Source organism: Mirounga leonina, unplaced genomic scaffold, assembly GCF_011800145.1.
Source record: "Mirounga leonina isolate KUSES-001 unplaced genomic scaffold, KU_Mleo_1.0 Mir_175, whole genome shotgun sequence".
In the NCBI taxonomy this organism is placed as follows: Eukaryota; Metazoa; Chordata; class Mammalia; order Carnivora; family Phocidae; genus Mirounga; species Mirounga leonina.
The window spans coordinates 23191052-23209882 of NW_023270453.1; the positions used below are offsets into that span (position 1 = coordinate 23191052).

Sequence of the window (18831 nt, forward strand, 5' to 3'; positions counted from 1 at the left end):
GAGTTGTCCCATTCATAGAGACAGTAGAAGGGTGAGCACCAGGGGCTGGGGAGGGGACGTCTGTGTTTAATGGGGGCAGAGTTTCAACTGAGGAAGAGGAACGCGATCTGGGGATGGACAGTGGTGAGGGCTGCACAACCGTGTGAATGTGCTTAATGCGTGCACTCAAAAATGGGTAAAATGGTAAATCTTCTGTATATTTTGCCACAGTGAGAAATACCGTATCAAGGGGCTTTCTCCAGCCTCCTCACACGTACAGGTTTTATACTGTAATTCTTTAATTTCCACTCAGCGTTCTTAAGGCGTGACTTCCTTTTTATATTTTCAGGTGAACGTTCTAGGTGCGGGAGAAACTGGAATGATCTGGTCATTTACCGAAATCTGCTGAAGCAAAACCCTGAGCCCTCGCGTCCACCTATACCATCCCGGGCGGAAAGGCTGGTCTGAGGTACGTGGCAGACATGGCCGAGGACGGTAGTCTTTGGCAAGGACAGATGTTAAGTCTCCTGAACGGTAGACTTGCGACCTGTTAGCCAGAGAGTTGGAGATTGCACAATGTACCCATTTTGTAGCATCGGCCTGGGTCTCTGTGGTTGCCCACAGTGGAGGGATGGCACCAAATCCCCCAGTACCTCTGGCTCATTCAGACCCAGAAATGTCTTAATGTCAAAGCTACGACAGCTTCGATGGATTTCAGAGCCTTCATGTCTGCTCCCCAGCAGCGATTCCTCTCTACCTGAAACTTAGCTGGCATTTCTGGAGAGTTCAGGGCTGGCCTCTGGATTCTGACCCAGGGCTGGTGGGGCAGAGCAGGTACACAGTGGAACGCAGGCCATAAGGGCCCGAAGCCTGACGGGGCGGAAACTGAGCATCTCTTGAGTTGCGGGGGTGCTGTGGTCCAGCAGCCGCAGGGTGGTATGTGGGGCGGTGGAGGGGGTGTTGGCAGGCCGCCCCCACCCCGTGAAAAGCTGTTTTCAGCCAGATCAGCTGGCCTAGCCCTTCGGGGAACTCAGCCCTAGCCTATCCTTACTCAGTCTGTGTAACCTACTCAGGTAACTGCGTAAGCCCCATGGAAAGTTCTACTGCAGAGTTCATAGTGAATTCTCAAAATATCCACTTATCTTAGATTTTTTTTAAAGATTTTATTTTTTATTTGTGAGAGAGGTCACAAGCTGAGGGAGGGGCAGAGGGAAAGGACCAAGCTGACTCCCTGCTGAGCCACTTGGGTGCCCCAATATCCACTTATCTTAAATGGAAGCCCTTCAAATACTCTATATAAAGATTGAAACAAAAACATGCTCTTTAAATTTTTTTTTTTAAGATTTTTTTTATTTATTTATTTGAGACAGAGAGAATGAGAGAGAGAGCACATGAGAGGGGGGAGGGTCAGAGGCAGAAGCAGGCTCCCTGCCGAGCAGGGAGCCCGATGCGGGACTCGATCCAGGGACTCCAGGATCATGACCTGAGCCGAAGGCAGTCGCTTAACCAACTGAGCCACCCAGGTGCCCAAAACATGCTCTTTAAAATGTGAATCTTCGGGCGCCTGGGTGGCTCAGATGGTTAAGCATCTGCCTTCGGCTTGGGTCATGATCCCAGGGTCCTGGGATCGAGTCCCACATCGGGCTCCCGGCTTGGCGGGGAGCCTGCTTCTCCCTCTGACCCTCTCCCCTCTCATGCTGTTTCTCTCTCGCTCGCTCTCTAAAAAATAAATAAAATCTTTAAAAAAATAAAATAAATAAAATGTGAATCTTCGGGGCACCCGGGTGGCTCAGTTGGTTAAGTGTCTGCCTTCAGCTCAGGTCATGATCCCAGAGTTCTGGGATCGAGCCCCGTGTTGGGCTCCTTGCTCTGTGGGGAGTTTGCTTCTTCCTCTGCCCCTCCCCCAAGCTCATGCTCACACCCGCACGCTCGCTCTCTCTCTCTCTCTAATAATAAACCTTGAAAAAACAAAATAAAAAAACGTGAACCTTCATATGCATTTAAGCCTGACTTTTAATCCAACAGGGTATGGGATGGCAAACAGGTTAGCAGAAAGGCCTCTGAGAGGGAGCTGGGGATTTGGCTGCTCCGTGCCCCGCCTGGCAGCCTAGGACTCTCCTCCTGGGCCCCCTACACCATGGACCCCCCGGGGTACAACTGCTTTGTGGACAGAGACAAGATGGACGCTGCCGTGCAGGACCTGGGCCCCAAGGAGCTGAGCTGCACCGAGCTGCAGGAGCTGAAGCAGCTGGCTCGCCAGGGCTACTGGGCCCGCAGCTACGCCCTACGGGGCAAGGTGTACCAGCGCCTGATCCGGGACATCCCCTGCCGCACCGTCACGCCGGATGCCAGCGTGTACAGCGACATTGTGGGCAAGATCGTGGGCAAGCACAGCACCAGCAGCCTGCCCTTGCCTGAGTTCGTGGACAACACGCAGGTGCCCAGCTACTGCCTGAACCCACGCGGCGAGGGTGCTGTGCGCAAGATCCTGCTGTGCATCGCCAACCAGTTCCCGGACGTGTCCTTCTGCCCTGCACTGCCGGCCGTGGTGGCCCTGCTACTCCACTACAGTGCAGACGAGGCCCAGTGCTTCGAGAGCGCCTGCCGCATCCTGGCCTGCAACGACCCCAGCAGGAAGCTCGTGGACCAGAGCTTCCTGGCCTTCGAGTCTTCCTGCATGACCTTCGGGGACCTGGTGAACAAGTACTGCCAGGCGGCCCACAAGCTGATGGTGGCCGTGTCCGAGGATGTCCTGCAGGTCTACGCGGACTGGCAGCGCTGGCTGTTTGGGGAGCTGCCCCTCAGCTACTTTGCCCGCGTCTTCGACGTCTTCCTGGTGGAGGGGTACAAGGTGTTGTACCGCGTGGCGCTGGCCATCCTCAAGTTCTTCCACAAGGTAAGAGCCGGGCAGCCGCTGGAGTCGGACAGCGTGAAGCAGGACATCCGCGCCTTCGTCAGGGACATCGCCAAGACCGTGTCTCCGGAGAAGCTGCTGGAGAAGGCGTTCGCCATCCGCCTCTTCTCCCGGAAGGAGATCCAGCTCCTGCAGATGGCCAACGAGAAAGCTCTGAAGCAGAAGGGCATCACCGTCAAGCAGAAGAGGTAGGCGGGCCCCTTGGGGCCTCAGGCGTGGCCCCCTGGCAGTTCTGAGGGGCCCACATGGGCAAGGGCTGGGGCACGTCCTGGGGGGTGGGGCTGGAGCCCGTCCTGCCAGCCTCTTGGTCGGCCACTAGGCCGCCCTAAACAGTTAGAAATACACAGGAGGGAGACGGGGCCTCATGGCCACGGCCACAACTGCTCAGGCAGCTATGGGTGCAGAAGGTGCAGGGTCCTGCTCTCAGTGACAAGGCCTATGGCTGCAAGGGAAGCCGGACGCTGACCGTGGAGTCCGAGGTCTGCAGGGGACCGGGTTGACCACCGAGCATCATTTCAGAGCTGCCCCGGCTCTGCCCCTCCTGCTCTGGGCTCCCTTGCTTGCTGTCCTCGTGGCTGCTGGGTATGCCCACCGCCCTGAGCACAGCACCTAGGAGCTGGGCTGGGAAGGGCGCGTGGTGTCCCCACACCGTCTCGGCCTGACCAGGCCATCGGTATGGAGGCCTCTCTCCTGGGCTACAGGCAGGTGCGTCCTGGCCATCAGTACTTGCCACTAACCTGTCCTTGTCTGTTTTATTTTTCTTTCTCTTCTCTGTGTCCGTTGCTTCCTCCTGTTTTTCAGTGTTTCACTCTCTAAAAGGTAGGTCTGTTAACCACGTGTCCATGCCTGGCCTCTCTCCATCTCTGGCCGGGCTGTCCCAGGGCCTGGCTGCTTGCTCCGGCTCTCAGGGCTGGCTTTGGCAATGCTGCCTTAAAGCCTGGCTGATGTTCAGGCCCTGTCTGCTCAGCTGCCTTGGATGGGCTGTCTGTCAGTGCTTGGCTGGCTCTCTCTCTGTCCCCATTTATTAGGGAAAAGGTGCTTTTGTCCTGGCCCAGGCCGGGTGCTCTCCCCTCTGTAACCTCTGGGAGTGGGGCTCCAGGGGTCAGTGCCATCCCGTTTCTCCCTCAATGGGTGAGAAGCCCCCTGCAGGCTTAGCTTCCACGAGAAGCTCTGCATCCCTCCGGGGTGGGGGGCACGGTCAGGGCTGGGGTCCCGGCTGTGCTCTGAGCCCTCCCTGCTCTCCCCAGGCAGTTTGTGCACTTGGCCGTGCACGCAGAGAACTTCCACTCAGAGATTGTCAGCGTGAAGGAGATGAGAGACATCTGGTCTTGGGTCCCCGAGCGCTTCGCCCTCTGCCAGCCCCTTCTGCTCTTCTCGTCCCTGCAGCACGGGTACAGCCTGACCAGGTAACCCCCGGGAGACCAGCACACACTGGGCCTGCCCTCCCGAGGCGCGCCGGTGCAGGGGGACAGAGCGAGCTGTGGGACCACTCCAGGATGTTGTGGTGGTGGCTGGAGATGGGCCCCTGGGTATTCCCAGGGGGCCCCGGAATTGGGAGGCCCTCTTCCTGGACTTCTCTTACTCCCAGGCCACCCACACTTGAGGGCTCAGTGCCCTGAATACACAGCATGGCTCCAGATTTCTGTGTGGGTGTTGGGACAACATGGGAAGCAGAATCCCCACCCAGGAGTATAAAGAATCCTAGCACAGGATGACCTGTGGCTGTCGGCCTTGGGTCACTACTCCCCGACCCCCCCTTGACTGGTCCACAGGTGGGTCCAGGGAATTCTGGCAAGGCCCCCCTCAAGGCATACCACCTCTCAAGGCAGCTCCTCCAGGTGCAGCCCCAGGTGGCCTCAGAAGTTTCTGGCTTGGGTCACAGGTGACCCCACAGAGGTGGCATAGCTAGAGATTGATTCGCCTGCTCCCCCCCCCGCCCCCCCATGCTCTGTGGGAGGCCCAGCAGGAGTGTGGGACACCCGGCAGGGCCACTGGGGACGCCGGGCAAGCCCTGGGCACTTGGTGCCACCACAATGCAACATCAGACCTCCTCAGGCACTTCTCAGTGTTGCCTGTCTCTCAGGCTCAGGCTCCTGGGCACGTTCCGAGCTTTCCTAGAACAGGGACCTGTTCCTCTGGTCTTGCCTCCCTGAAGCACCTGGCACATGGCTGCTGCAGTTGGTCTGCCATGCGCCTTCCCCCCACATCATACCAGGACACACAGTCTGGCGTAGCTGACTGCTCGGCCCCCGGGTTGCTTGGCCTGGGCTCTGTCTTGGCTGAGAATTATCTAGGCCAAGGTGCTGCCAGGTCCTTGGCCATCGTGCCTGCTCCCCAGGACACAGGGAAACACAGTTCCCAGGCCTGTCTACCCCAGACAGCCCGGGCTTCTCAGGTACAGTGGGCACCGGATGCTGTGGCCAAAGGTCGCACCGAGCAGGATACCAGGCTGGATGTGTGGTCTTTGCTCCCAGGTTCTATTTCCAGTGTGAAGGACATGAGCCCACCCTCCTGCTCATCAAGACCACGCAAAAGGAGGTGAGGAGGGGTCCTTGCCTCTGATGAGCTTCGGGGAGGGTGGGTGCTGCCCTGAAACCTCCACCCAGGCTTCCTGCACTCAGGGGTGCAGAGTGGAAGAGGGGTGAGTCCAGCCTCCCCGAGTGACCACCAAGGACCCAGGGCCTCCTGTCTCCTCTGGGCCTCTCAGCTCCTGCTAAAGCAGCCTGATACCCCAGGGCCTGGCTTTAGGGAGCACTGTAGAAATAACCTAGTGAGCAAGACCCTGCCTCCCCTCCACCTGCTGTCTTCACCCACCCCCCCACCCCGACAGGTGGTCATCAGGGCCTGTCCGCTGCAGTCACCTGGACGTGCCCTGAAGCATCTAGGAAAGTCAGAACTCACAGGCCTCCATTCTGGGGGCATGTGCTCCCGGTAGAGGCTCCTTGTTCCTTGGCTCCCAAACCTGCACCCATGGGAGTTTTAGGTTACTCACCCTGTTCCCGATCCTGTGTCTGCGTTCTAGCAGGTGACTCACTGTCAGACACTAGGGGCAAAGCCCGCAGCCACTCAGAGGACTGAATCTGTTGGTGAAATCTAGCACTTTGCTAGCTGACGGGGTTGGGGAACATTCTAGAGCAGGGTCCTCTCTGGGAAGCTTCTGTGTGAGGGGCATCCCTGGGGTTGACGGCCGAAGTTCGAGTGCAGACATGGGCTATTCCCCATGCTTGAGGGCCAAGGAGGGAAACAAAAGTATCCTCAAGCCGATGCCGGCCGAGGCGGCTGCCCACCCACTGTCACTGCCCGCCCCATGTCCTCCAGACTCTGACCTCCCCACCCCGCCGGTCACCTCTGGCTCTCGCCCTCAGGTTGGGGCGGGGGTGTCGCTGTGCCAACAGTGCCCCCCAGCAGTGAGTGAGGGATGCTCCTGCAGGCAGGCGGGGTGCAACCTCACACCCCAGGCCTTTCTGCCCAGGTGTGTGGGGCTTACCTGTCAACAGACTGGAGTGAAAGAAACAAGTTTGGAGGCAAAGTGGGCTTCTTTGGGACTGGAGAGTGCTTCGTGTTTCGGGTGAGTGAGTCTGCCAGCTGCCCACCCCACAGGGTGCCCCCGTGTTGGCTTCTCGTTGGTGATAGACCACACTGCATGAGTGCAGGTGGGCCTTGGCCGTGTGCAGCGTCTCCCCAGCCTGGGCGCAGGGCACGGGCAGGAGGGCCCGTGGGGGACCATGTGCTGGGACTCATACTGCCCTTTGCCCTCAGCTCCAGCCTGAGGTCCAGCGCTACGAGTGGGTGGTCATCAAACACCCAGAGCTGACCAAGCCCATGTCCTTGGAGGTCCCTGCCGCCCTGTCCCCGCCCTGCCGCCCTGTGTCCTCCGACCCTGCTGACCGCCTCTCACCCTTCTTGGCTGCACGTCACTTCAACCTGCCCTCCAAAACGGAGTCCATGTTCATGGCTGGGGGCAACGACTGTCTCATCATAGGTGGGTACCTCCCTGCACCCCAGGCTGGACTCCTGCCTGCCCTTGGTCACTTAGCCTGGGAGACGGGTGCAGGGTCGTGGGGCACAAAGCTCCTGCATAGCAGGTGCCTCCCCTGAGGGACGGGCAGAGGACGAGAACCGGGATTGTGGGCGGGAGTGGAGACAGCAGGGTGTGCCGTGGGGGACCCTGGCCCGCCCTGTGGTCTTGGAGAAGTCTCTGGCAGGGCCAGGGCAGGGACAGCTAGGAGGCTTGCCCCAGCCAAGTGGAGAGGCTCAGGAGCAGGGGAGAGTGTTCCGGGGGCGGTGCTGGACAGAGGGGCAGCCACTCACTGGAGCATCCCACAGGTGGAGGGGGCGGCCAGGCGCTCTACATCGATGGGGACCTGAATCGGGGCCGCACTGGCCACTGCGACACTTTCAACAACCAGCCCCTCTGCTCTGAGAACTTCCTCATCGCGGCTGTGGAGGCCTGGGGCTTCCAAGACCCTGACACTCAGTGACAGGCCTGCACAGACGGTGACTGAGCCGTCACCGTGGGGTGGGGGTGGGGCAGGGGCCAGGCCCCCCTTCAGGGGGAGGCAGTAAGTGAGGACCCCCCGTGCTGTGGGCAGCGTCGAGGTGCAGCAGGGGCTCTGGATCTGGGCGGGCCAGGGGATGCCAGGACCTCAGTTGGCTGGGCCTGTCCCTGCTCACACCTGCTCACACCTGCTGCTGCCTCGAGCTTGGTCTCAGGCCCCAGTTGTCCTCTGTGGAGGCATCTGGTGCCAGGGCCTAGAGGGGCCACCTCTTGCAGGCCTGAGTCTCAGTCCCTTGGTGCAGGGGTGGGGACAGGAAAGGCAGAAGGAACCTTCCACCAAGTGTGGGGCCATGGCGCCCCCTGCTGGTGCCTCAGCACTGCTCCCGAGCAGAGTCCCGCGGCTACCATGGGTCCTGCGGGTAGGCGGCCACCTGGCCAGCAGCTGGCGCTGGCGGCTCCCCAGAAGAGACAGGCATCCTGGGGACTGCTCCTTGGCCATGTCCCCCTCCTGCTCCCCCTCCCACAGCAGGAGCACCTGCCGGGGGCTTCTAACCCCATGCCCTCCTCCCCGTGCTGGCCTCCTGTGGCTGCCTCTCGGACAGTAACTGCAGGGAGAGAGGGGAGGACGGGATGTGTGCTGAGCTCTGGGCCCCTCCTGAGAGAGGGCTGAGCACCAGTATGATGGAGGGCTGGAGGGGACATCACGGCTTCTTGTGTTTCAGAGCCTGAGGCTTCTGCTGGGCCCCACTGTAGGTCCATGCCCTAAGAGTCCGCCAGGTTGGCCCAGGATGGCCCAGGGAGGGGCCCTCTGCGGCTGACCCCAAACCAGCCAACTCCATATCCAGGAGAAGCCTGGACCCGCGGGAACTTCTTCAGTCCTCTCTGTCCTGGGCCACCTCTGCTCCCCAACAGTCTCTGCATTGGCCCCAGGCTCCTGTCCAGACTGCTCAGCGTGGCATGCTCATCTTCGTCCGTCCCCACGTGCCCCAGGTTGCTAGGTTTGCCCCCCGCCCAGATCCCTGCCACGCGCTCCTTCACACACCCCTCTGCATCCCTCACACAACCCTGTAGTTGGCCACGTAACATGGTTTTCTTGTGCCACCTCTGCCCCTTTCCCTGCCCGGCCTGGCCCCACACAAGCCCTGCAGACTGTAGGTGCCACATGAAGACTTATCGGGGAGTGGTCTCCTACCTCGTGACCTCCCTCAGCTGGTCCTGAGGGCCTGGGCACCCGGGGGAGGAGGGGAAGCCGACAGACACCCAAGCAGCCACGTGGGGCTGTGGCAGCCTGGGCCACAGGTGCCAGGGGTCCTGCCCCCAGCCTGGGCCCCACGTGGCTGCAGCCAGCACCTTGGTGTCCCTGTGTGCCATGCCTCTGCTGTCTCCAACTCGCTTGTTACTCCTGTGAGGCATTGGCTGTCCCCTGCCCACCTACTCCAGTCTCCTCTGAGCCAGGCCACCATGGTGCAGGAGGAAGGACCAGAAGCCCCGTGTGGCATTGGGCAAGCCATGGATCTCTGTTTCTCCAGCTGTAAAATGGGGCCAGTCATCGTGCTCTGCTGTCCCCATGGGACTATTGAGAGGCTCCGAGGGGGACAGTGTGAGTCCCTAGTGAGAGAAGAGGTGCTGGGAGGCAGTGTCACTGCTCACCTCCCCTCCACTGCCACCCTTGCCCCCCCTCCTCTGAGCCCCCACAGCCCTCTGTTGTAGCGCCCACTTTGGTGTTCATTAAACATAGTCTCGTTACATGAACTCCGAGGGTCCAAGTCTGGTCTCTCCAACCAGAGGGGCCTCCAGGGGCTCCCCTGGGCGCGCCACTGAACGGGGCGGGTGCGCCACCGAATGGGGTGGGTGCGCCACCGAACGGGGTGGGCGCCGGAAGCTGCACCCTCATGATGCCAGTCAGTCCATCAGTGGAGTGTTGCCTGCCTTGGAAAACGGTATTCCAGCGCTGTTTACGCGGCTCCCTCTTGAGGGAGGCTGGGGGATTCTTTGGTGAGTGAGTCCGGAGGAGTCTCTGTGGCTGCTCCCAGGGCCCTGCCTGGCCTTCCCAGAGGTCCAGCCTAGGAGGGCAGGTGCTGCTTAGTCACCACGTCTGTCTCTAGCGTGAGGTCTCTGTGTGCGCACGCGCAGCCCTCCGTTCCCTCGGCCGGCCGTCTGCTTCCCAGCTGTCTTGAACAAAACGTATGTGTGATTATTCCCTTCATTTTTAATTCCTATTTATTGTCCTTGTTACGTACGTATCAGGTGTTCCCAAATAGAACATGTTTTGTTAATACTCTATATTGTTTCTTATTACCTAAAATTTGCTTATGATGTTAAAAATAGCTAACGTTTTATGGAATTGCATGACAAATTATCATTCATTTTTCTAGAAACATTTAAAAGTTTATTTTGAGGGGCACTTGGCTGGCTCGGTCGGAAGAGCCTGGGACTCTTGGTCTTGTAGTCATGAGTTCAAGCCCCGTGTTGGGCGTAGAGTTTACTTAAAAAAAAAAAAAAAAAAGTTTATTTTAAAAATAGAATATAATTTAAACCAGTTCATTAAATAATTTGTTAAAGTGGACTTTATGTCTTTAGGGCTTCAGAACATCAGTTTTTCAAAAACAATTTATAATACAAGAGTAAGTCATTGGTATTATGAATTTTTCAGTTTTAATTACTGAATTAAAATTTGTATTTCAACTTTTCCTGCTTTTATAAGCCGCGTGCTTAACTTTTTGAGTTTTTCATGGCACCATGTTTTAGAAAATTCTGAAGATTTCAGGCTTTCAAATTTTTCTTGTTTCCTGAAGCCATAAGGACTTTATAGTCTCCTTAAGTATTTTATATTTAATAGATTCAGTGTTTGTAACTTTTAATTTGGAAATAATTTTAGATTTACAAGAGAGATGCAAAGATGATGCAGAGTTTCCGTAGACACTACCCAGCTTCTGCTATGTGGATACAGGACATGTATCCCAACAGAAATGAATGTTGATATATAGTGCTGTTAACTACAGATTTAACCAGATGCCTTCGGTTTTCCCACAGTCCTTTCTCTGTTCCAGGAATAGATTTAATTTGTACAGATATTTACATTTTTATTAAATCCAGAATATGCTCAAAATTCACAAGACTAACCCTGGTCAAAAAAAAAAAAAACCAAAAAACCCAAATTGCCACTAATTAGCACAGTGAGGTGTCAGGAGTGGATGCATGTCTGGACTGTGCTGGTCCTCTGTCCCCGAATGTCTCATTTGCGCGTGGAAGTTACCAACTGAAGCAGGAGTAGAGAGGACGCCTCACCAGCACTTCACCCTACCATGTCGAAGTTAGGCAGAGAAGTGTGTGGATCTTTAAAAATAATCTGGTATAAAACAAAATTATGATCCGGAGGCGTTAAGATGGCAGAGGAGTAGGGGGACCCTAAGTTTGTCTTGCCCCTGGAGCACAGCTAGTTATCAAATCATTCTGAACACCCAAGCAATCAGTTGGAGATCTGAGAGAACAAAACTGCAAGTCTGCAAGGAAAGCAACCCCCTTTTGGAAGAAACCAATATGGCACTGTATGTTGACTAAATTTTAAATTAAAAATTAGGGTCTTCATTCTGTCAGTGTCGGGTTGTGGTCAAGAAGTGAGGTACAACGTCACATGACTCATGACTACAGACGAAATGCCTCACGTGTTTGCAGACACGCTGTCTTGACCCGACCGTATGGAATTTGTTAACTCTGTGCTTGGGGCCAAGGAAGCAAAATCAGTGGACACGCTGCAGTGCAGACACACCAACTGTTAGAGACCTTCTGCTTCAGATTGCTGAATCTGCAGGTGTATTCCCTAGCTGGCCAGCTGGTTCCAGCTGTTAGAGGAGCTTTGTCGAGAGGCACCCCTGAGCAAGGGCGCCTGCATGTCAGGTCTGCTCCAGGGGCGCCGGCAAGGACATGGAGATCCAGGAGTGGGCCCCTGCTCCGTTTCCTACTGAGGTGCGCTACCTGGCACAGACCACGGTTTGCCAAAAGCTAGTGAGCTAATGATTAAGGAGGAGAAAGGGTTGTGTGAATCACTTTACCTTTCCATTCTCATGTAGCGCGGTTATTGGCTGAGAAATGGATTTTTACTCGACCGACACTTTGGAGCATCTGAATGAATGAAGAATCGTGAGACCAAGTGAAAATAGACTGGAGTGTGGCTTGGCAGACAAATCTAAGCTGGGAAACATGAAAATAAATGATTTAGTGACCTGGTTGGTCAGTGTTCCTTTGAGTCCTAAATAAAATGAATGCCAACGAATGGAACCTCACTGAAGTATTGGCTATGAGAACGTTTCGGTGGAATGGGAGGTGGTGGGTGTGGGTTGTCTGGGAATGATGCTGTGGAGGTGTGCGGGGGACCAGGAGGCCCCGGCCTGAGGGAGGATCGCTCTCCACCACGCTCTGCTGCACTCACTGTGTGCGGCCCGCGCAGGCCAAGTCTGTCCTGATTTTGTTTACTCCTGTTCACGGCGCCGTCCTGCTGACCCATGGGGCCAGCATGAGGAACGAGGGGGGCAGCCACCAGGAACCTCGGTCCAAAGTCTCAGTCTAGAATCGCACAGATCCCTGTCCCACGGGAAGCCCAGTATCAACAAGTCCTCATGCAACATGAGAGTATTTTATCTGGGAGTTTGTATCAATCCACATGAATTTTGGTCTTTTTGGATAACTAGCATTTTAATTGGGTGTACTGATATCCTATAAAGAAAACCGCAAGACCCGTTTTCTCTGCAACCGGGCAGATGCCCAACCTGGAGGGGCTCCCCCCGTCAGCTGCTGGAGCCTGGCCCGCCGCCGGCACCCCTCCACCCCTCCTGGGGCTGCTGAGGCCTCTGCCTGTGCTGGGAAACTGCTTCTCTCTTTCCTTATCTTCCTCACACTGCAGGCAGCACCCTGTCCCTGCCGCTCCCCATTTCTCTCTGGCTGCCCCCACAACACTCTGGTTCCCCTCAGCCCCTTCCTGCTGCCCCGCCCTGACGGTGGCCTGGCCCAAGTCTGTGTTGGCCCCCAGGGCCGGCTCTCCGGCCCAGCCCTCTGTTTTTCAGTTCCTCTGCTGCCTCAGGGCCTTTACACAGGCCTGTGGTCGGGGGCGGAGTTCCCCAGCCCTCAGTAGCTGGGGTGCTCTGGCCCCAGAATGCTTTCCCTCGGGCCCAGGAGCTGGCCTACCCCCCACCCCCGCCGCCGCCTTGAGCCTGGCGGCCCCTGACCAACAACCCCTGTGCTGCTGTCCCATGAGGGGCAGTTCTGGAGGGGAGATGGGTGAGCATTTCTGGGGGCCACGGTGGGGGGAGTGCCCCCAAACTCCCTGCAGCAACAACTTCTTCCTGTAAGCATGCTTAGCTTAGCGTCACTTTGTGATTGACCTCGAGACAGTGGCATGGGCCTGCTCCCGGGGGAGGGGTGGCCCTGGGCGCAGAGCAGTAGCCTCTGACACTCCGGACACCTGCCTCCCTCAGCCGGCTCAGCTTCGGTGACAGTGACCCGTGTCTGTGTGGAGCTCAGCCCACCCCAGGGCGGTCCCCCAACCCCCACCCCCACGCCCACCAGCACCTGCCATCACGCGGCCCCTCTGTGGACCTGGTCCACGGTGGTGGTGGCCCAGCACGCGTCCCCACGTCTAGCCAGCATGGAAGTACTTTTTTTTTTTTTTAAAGATTTTATTTATTTATTTATTTGAGACAGAGAGAATGAGAGACAGAGAGCATGAGGGGGGGAGGGTCAGAGGGAGAAGCAGACTCCCCGCCGAGCAGGGAGCCCGATGCGGGACTTGATCCCGGGACTCCAGGATCATGACCTGAGCCGAAGGCAGTCGCTTAACCAACTGAGCCACCCAGGCGCCCCCAGCATGGAAGTACTTTGTTAACCCTTCTGCAGTGAGCGGCTCGGTGCACCCGCACTCCCTCTAGTTCCACGACGTCACCCCCAGAGGAACCCTGTGCCCATCTAGCACTTGCTTCCCAGGGCTTCCAGTCTGACAGGTTCTGACCAGATGAAGGGTGCACCTACTAGAGCGTCAACGCAGTGCCTGAGTGTCCTCGTGGGGGATCTTCCCCCGCGGCCCCAGGGGTCACCGCTGTTAGCCTCTGCAGCCATGTTCAGGGAACGCACCTGTGTACCCTTCCTCCGCCTCCTGCTGGTCCCTTAACCCCCGCTCAGGGACCATCCACACTGACACGTGAGCACCTGCTTCCATCTCAGCAGCCGGGTTCCATGCTTGGGACGGGCTGTGAGTTAGGGACAAACCGGGTCCAGGCTCTCTCCTGCTCCGGACCCCCTTCATCTGTGAGGACCTTGTTCAGAGACCACCCCTCAAAGGCCGTCCAAGCTACCTGACCCCACCCCTCTTTTGTATCATCTCTGCGTCCAGCAACCATAGTTCTGGGACATCATTGTCTGCACATCCAGCCCCCCGGGACTGCAAGCTTCTGCAGGGTAAGAGCTCTCTTCCTTGATTTTATATCCCAGAGCCTAGCTTGGTGCCTGCACACAGTAGAGCCTCAATAAATGTTAGATGGGTGGCTGAGGGTTGAAGGCAGTTGTAAACTCTGGCTGGTGGAGGTAAACCCTGAATGAGGCCAGACTGAATGGAGGGTCCAGGGCACACGATACCCCTTATGGGCACCCTGAGAAGCTGCTCCCCATGCCAGGCAGGGTGCCTGGCCCCCTTCATTCCCAGCAGCCCAGAGAGTGGACCGCACACCACCCCTGGGGGTCAGGGCTGGCCCCGGGGCTCCCTCTACCAGTGATGGGGGTGGGTGTCAGGTCCTGATTGTACTATGCTATATTTACCTAGAGGACGTTTTTATTTGGGGGACTTTTTCTTTTTTTTTTTTTTTAAGCCTTCTGATTTTTTTTTTATTACTCAAAAAAGCTTCATTTTTTTATTTAGCTTTCTGACTCTGTGCTTGGGCCTTCAACACTTTCACAACGATTTTCTGCTCCTCGATAAGGAAAGCACGCTTGATCCTGTCACGAACACACTTAGCACACATGGAACCACCATAGGCCCTGCTGACGTGTTTTTTCGTTTTGGACAACCTCATAAGGACTTTAGGTCTCACAGCACGAACTCCTCGAAGTCGGCCTGGGCACACGCCACATGCAGATTTTGGTGCTTTCCCAACCTTCTTGGTATAAAGGTAAACAATTCTATTACCAGGGGTTCGGGACAGCCTAGTTTTGTTAGAGGCTGTATTATAGGACAGCCTACGACGGTAGGTCAAACGCTGGACCATTCTGAATGCCTACGGACACCGTCCCCGGAATGGGGGACTTTTTTATTTTAAAAAATCCTATCATTTTGGGGGCACCTGGGAGGCTCAGTTGGTTAAGCGTCTGCCTTCGGCTCAAGTCATGATCCCAGGGTTCTGGGATGGAGCCCCCTGTCAGGATCTCTGCTCAGTGGGGAGCCTGCTTCTCCCTCTGCCCCTCTCCCTGCTTGTGCACTCTCGCTCTCTATCTCTCAAATAAATAAAATCTTTTTAAAAATCCTATCATTTTGTTCTTAATTTTTTTTTTAAGTTAAGCTCTACACCCAACATGGGGCTTGAACTCATGACCCAGAGATCAGGAGTCGTGTGCTCTTCCGACTGAGTCATCCAGGCACCCCAATATAAACCCTAATTTTTATTTTTATTTTTAAAGATTTTATTTATTTGACAGAGACACAAAGAGAGAGAGCACAAGCAGGGGGAGTGGGAGAGGGAGAAGCAGGCTTCTTGCTGAGCAGGGAGCCCAATGTGGGGCTCAATCCTAGGACTCTGGGACCATGACCTGAGCCGAAGGCAGATGCGTAACGACTGAGCCACCCAGGCGCCCCTAAACCCTAATTTTTAAAAATCATACCAGAAAAATCGCCTTTGCCCATTCCCCTCATGGCACTAATACGGTCTTGTTCGATCTCATCCCAACCTTGCCTGGGCCACGTGGAGCCCTTATCCAGCCAAGCAAGAGCGCAGGTGCCATCTCTTAGCGTTATGTCCCTGTGGCGTGTCTTTGCTGTGACTCAGAAGAATGGGACTGTCCACAGGGAGGAGGCACCCGGCAGTGTCCTGATGCTCTTGATAAGGCTGCCGCCATCAGCTGCCAGACTACTCCTTTCTTTGTTGAAATGGCTTCCTTGGGATAAGTTCATCTTTCCAATCATTTGGAAAGTTATTCCTGGTCTTTATCTCCCCAGCTGTCCCCCTGCCTTCCCTCGGGGCTCTGCCAAGTGCTACTGGACTTCCCTCTGCCACCACCTTTTGGTCCTTTTATCCTCATTAGAATTCTTGGGGACTCAGGGCACTCCCTCCCCCCATCCCTCTGTATCTCTCCCTATCAGGGTCTCTGGCTTGAGTTTCCCAAAGCCCTCCCTTTGTTCCTAGAAATCCCCACCTGTGCAATGATGGGCCAGGGTCTCGCAATGCTGTGATTTTCAGCTGGGGACCTAGCTGTGAGGGGGAAGGCAGAGGCGTGTGTCCCTCGTCACACACCACACCCCCTGCCTGGTGCTGGGGGGCCAAGGGGAAGGCGCCCCGGGTCCCTCCTGGCCCTGTCACTGGTCACTGGATGCTCCCCGAGCCCTCGTGTAGGAGACAAGATGGTGTCATAAGCCACATGGGCTCAGTCCTGCTGGGAGTCAGATTTTGAATCCAACTTCTCCCTAGCGGGCTGACCAGGGCAAGACGTTTGACCCTCCGAGGCCCATTTCCTTGTCCACAAAATGAGAGTCATGGTGATATCTTCCTCAAAGGGTCTTTATGAGGATTATATAATGCACTAAGAATGCTTAGGACAGGTGTGGCACACACTTGGTGATCAGTAAACGTTAGCTCTATGTGCCAGGCATCCTACCAGGGATCAGGGATGCAGAAAAAGAGGCACAGGGACCCTCAGTGGAGAAGGTATCGAGTGAAAAAAGGTAATAATGGAGTGTGAGGGATGAAGGAGGGGTCTGAGAAAGGAGGAGGAGAGATCAGGAGGGCTTCCTGGAGGAGGTGGTGCTCTAAGGACTGAGTAGCCGTCCCTATACAGGAAGGGAAGGAGAGAGTAGTTGGTGCAAGAAAGCCACAGGCTCAAGGACACAGGTGAGGAGGGAGCAGCGAGATGGGACAAGATTGGGGGGGGGCTGGTGCTGGGGATAAATGGGAGGGGACCACCAAAGGGTCCAGCCTGTGACAGGAAGATGTTGAAGGATTCCAGGAACGGAGTGGCTGGTCAGGTGTGCCAGTTAGAAAGATCCTGTGGCTTTCTGGTGAAGAATGCATGGGGTGGGGCGGTTAAGACTGAGCAGGCCAACCCGGTTAGAGGCTGTGAGGAGACCCCAGCCAGAGGGCAGCGCAGCGGCAGTGTGGGGGCAGAGCTAGGAGCCAGGAAGCCGAACGATCTCAGGGCTCGGTGAGTAACGAGGAGTGAGCAGTGGTGTGACTCAAGGCTTCTGCTGCGAGCAGTTGGGTGGATGGTTGTGTCTTTTGCCCAAAATGGAAATAAAAGAGTGGAACAGAATGGAAGGTGGGGGTGGGGTGAGCTCAGTTTGAGACATGCTGGTTTGAGGTGTCAGCAGCCCCATCGGAGACCCAGCGTGACCTCTCACATGGCGCAGAAAACGAGAGGACAGCGAGCGAAGCTGACCTGGTCCCTGAGCCCAAGGAGGGAAATGTCTCCCGAGTCTTAGGATTTCAGCCACAGTGGGCTTGTGTGCTCTGCCCACCTCTGTGTTTTTGACTGCACCGCTTCCTGACGGTGGGGTATCCCCCTTCCCTTGGTCTGAATTCTCCCTCTGCACACAGTCCCCCAGCCAGCACTGGCTCCCTGGCCTGCACTCCCCTGGCCCTGGGTCCTCCATGCCTGCAGTGGCGAGGGGCCAGGTCTGTGGCCCGCACTTGGGCATTTGCTTGCTCAGAGGGCCATCAGGCGAGGGACAGGATGGTGTGAGATGGAGGACGTGATTGCCCTGGGTCGGGCGGGGCAGGGGGAACCCTGGGAACACCAGGATGGGCAGTGAGCCTGAGGCAGGGCCTGGGCCTGTCCTTGCTTCTCCTTGTGCCCCCAGGAAGAAGGAATGAGGGTGTCAGAGCTGTAGGAGGTGAGCTGGAGAGAGAGGGGAGGGTGTGGTAAAGTGGCAAAGAAGCCCACTCCACCTGGAAAACATCCCTCAGCTTAAAGAAATGGCAGTCACAGGTGACCTTGGCAAAGGCAGGGGGCTGGGAGGGAGGGCAGGTGAGGTGGAGAGGCAGAGTGAGGATTTCTCTTCTCAGAAGTCAGAGTCTGGGACAAGGAAGAGGGCGGCAGAGGAAGGTGGGGAGGCCTCTAGTGGTATGGTAGCCTCCTCCCTTTTGAAACAGGACAGACCAGGCACCCATGGGCTGCCAGTTCAGAAGATGGAAGACCCAGCCTGGCCAAGGGGAAGAAGACAGAAAGGAGGTTTCTTTGAAAGCTTGGGCTGAGTCCAACAGGAGGTCTAGGCCAGGAGTGGCCACCCCACTGCCCACATGGAAAAGGCTGCCACCCAACACATTTAGGGAGAGGTTTAAGAGTTCAAGGGAGACCAAGGACCAGGTGACAGCCACCCAGTTCTCAAAGGCCGGGGACAAAAGGGAACCAAAGCTTGTGGGTAGAGATAAGGCAGCCAGTCGGGTTGCCGGTAACCCCCCAGGGGATTAGCAGGACAGTTTCAGACCCTGACCGAGCTGCGTGCTGGGGTGGGAGGGAACCACTGGCTGCCGCTCCAGAAATAAATGCGTCCTTGCAGGTGCAAGCTTTGCGTGAACACAGACTAGAGGACACGGATCCCAGAACGTGCAGAAACCTGGGGAAGCATCCACAGGTCGCAACACCGACAGGGCTTCAAAACCAGTCACGCCTACACCCTGAGGGGCAGAGACAGCCCCCGCAACTGAAGTGTGGGTCCGAGGGGACAGATGCGGGGGAGGGGGCTCCTTTTCCTCAGAAGCCAGGAGAGAAGGCACCGAGACCGGGTCGGGAGATGGAGGGGTCTGTGTCTGGAGGAGACTGAGGACAGGGTCGGGGTGGGGCGACCCCGGGGGCACAGGAGGGCAGCGAGTAGAGGCCAGGACCTCACAGGTGGGTGGGGGCTTTCCCGGGGACTGGAGCAGAACAGGCCGGCTACCTGGACTTGGCATTTCGGCTCCGTCTGCTCGAACCCTCGGAGCGCTCCAGAAAATATGAAGACGTCCCAGGGAGACTTCGGTCCCGGGTCCCTGGGGGAAGGCCGTGAGAAGCCCACGACCGACCCCACACGGCGAACGTAAAGAAAAGTCGCACTCGGAACCCAACACCTGCCAGCGCCGCGCGCAGCCGCAGAGAAGGCGGGGCACCCAGGCCCCGCCTCGTATGCTAATATAGAGGGCCACCGCCCCGCCCCCGCTCCGGAGCCGGACGGGCTCAACGCCACGGGGTGTGAGAGGCGCCCGGCCCCGCATCT

General features: G+C 56.8%; 2 protein-coding genes and 1 long non-coding RNA gene across 5 annotated transcripts in view; 1 reads left to right on the forward strand and 2 right to left on the reverse strand.

Annotated features, from left to right (window-relative positions):
• TBC1D24 (TBC1 domain family member 24) overlaps positions 1–11414 on the forward strand; it is a 26795-nt gene extending 15381 nt beyond the window's left edge. Inside the window, exons 2-10 of one of the 3 annotated variants that reach the window (XM_035022007.1) lie at positions 329–448; positions 2005–3081; positions 3695–3712; positions 4141–4299; positions 5368–5431; positions 6366–6461; positions 6653–6875; positions 7220–7390; positions 8114–11414. In XM_035022007.1, the coding sequence (XP_034877898.1) occupies positions 2117–3081; positions 3695–3712; positions 4141–4299; positions 5368–5431; positions 6366–6461; positions 6653–6875; positions 7220–7374 (1680 nt within the window). In that variant the 5' untranslated portion in view covers positions 329–448; positions 2005–2116 and the 3' untranslated portion in view covers positions 7375–7390; positions 8114–11414. Of the gene's footprint in view, positions 1–328; positions 449–2004; positions 3082–3694; positions 3713–4140; positions 4300–5367; positions 5432–6365; positions 6462–6652; positions 6876–7219 lie in introns of all 3 variants that reach the window. The other 2 variants (XM_035022006.1, XM_035022008.1) reach the window with 2 other exon arrangements.
• Positions 9791–18676, reverse strand: LOC118021733. Its single transcript, XR_004682259.1, has 3 exons — positions 18517–18676; positions 11444–11582; positions 9791–9876 (listed from the first exon to the last, which is right to left on the reverse strand). It is a non-coding gene; the product is annotated as an uncharacterized LOC118021733 (long non-coding RNA).
• Positions 14254–14665, reverse strand: LOC118021732 (60S ribosomal protein L34). Its single transcript, XM_035022010.1, has one exon. The coding sequence runs from the start codon at positions 14639–14641 to the stop codon at positions 14288–14290; it is 354 nt and encodes a 117-aa protein (XP_034877901.1). The 5' UTR covers positions 14642–14665; the 3' UTR covers positions 14254–14287.
• Positions 18677–18831: the final 155 nt, after the last annotated feature.

Excerpts from the sequence above, each read along its gene's own strand:
- LOC118021732 (XM_035022010.1), bottom strand. The coding sequence starts at position 14,641 with ATGGTCCAGCGTTTGACCTACCGTCGTAGGCTGTCCTATAATACAGCC.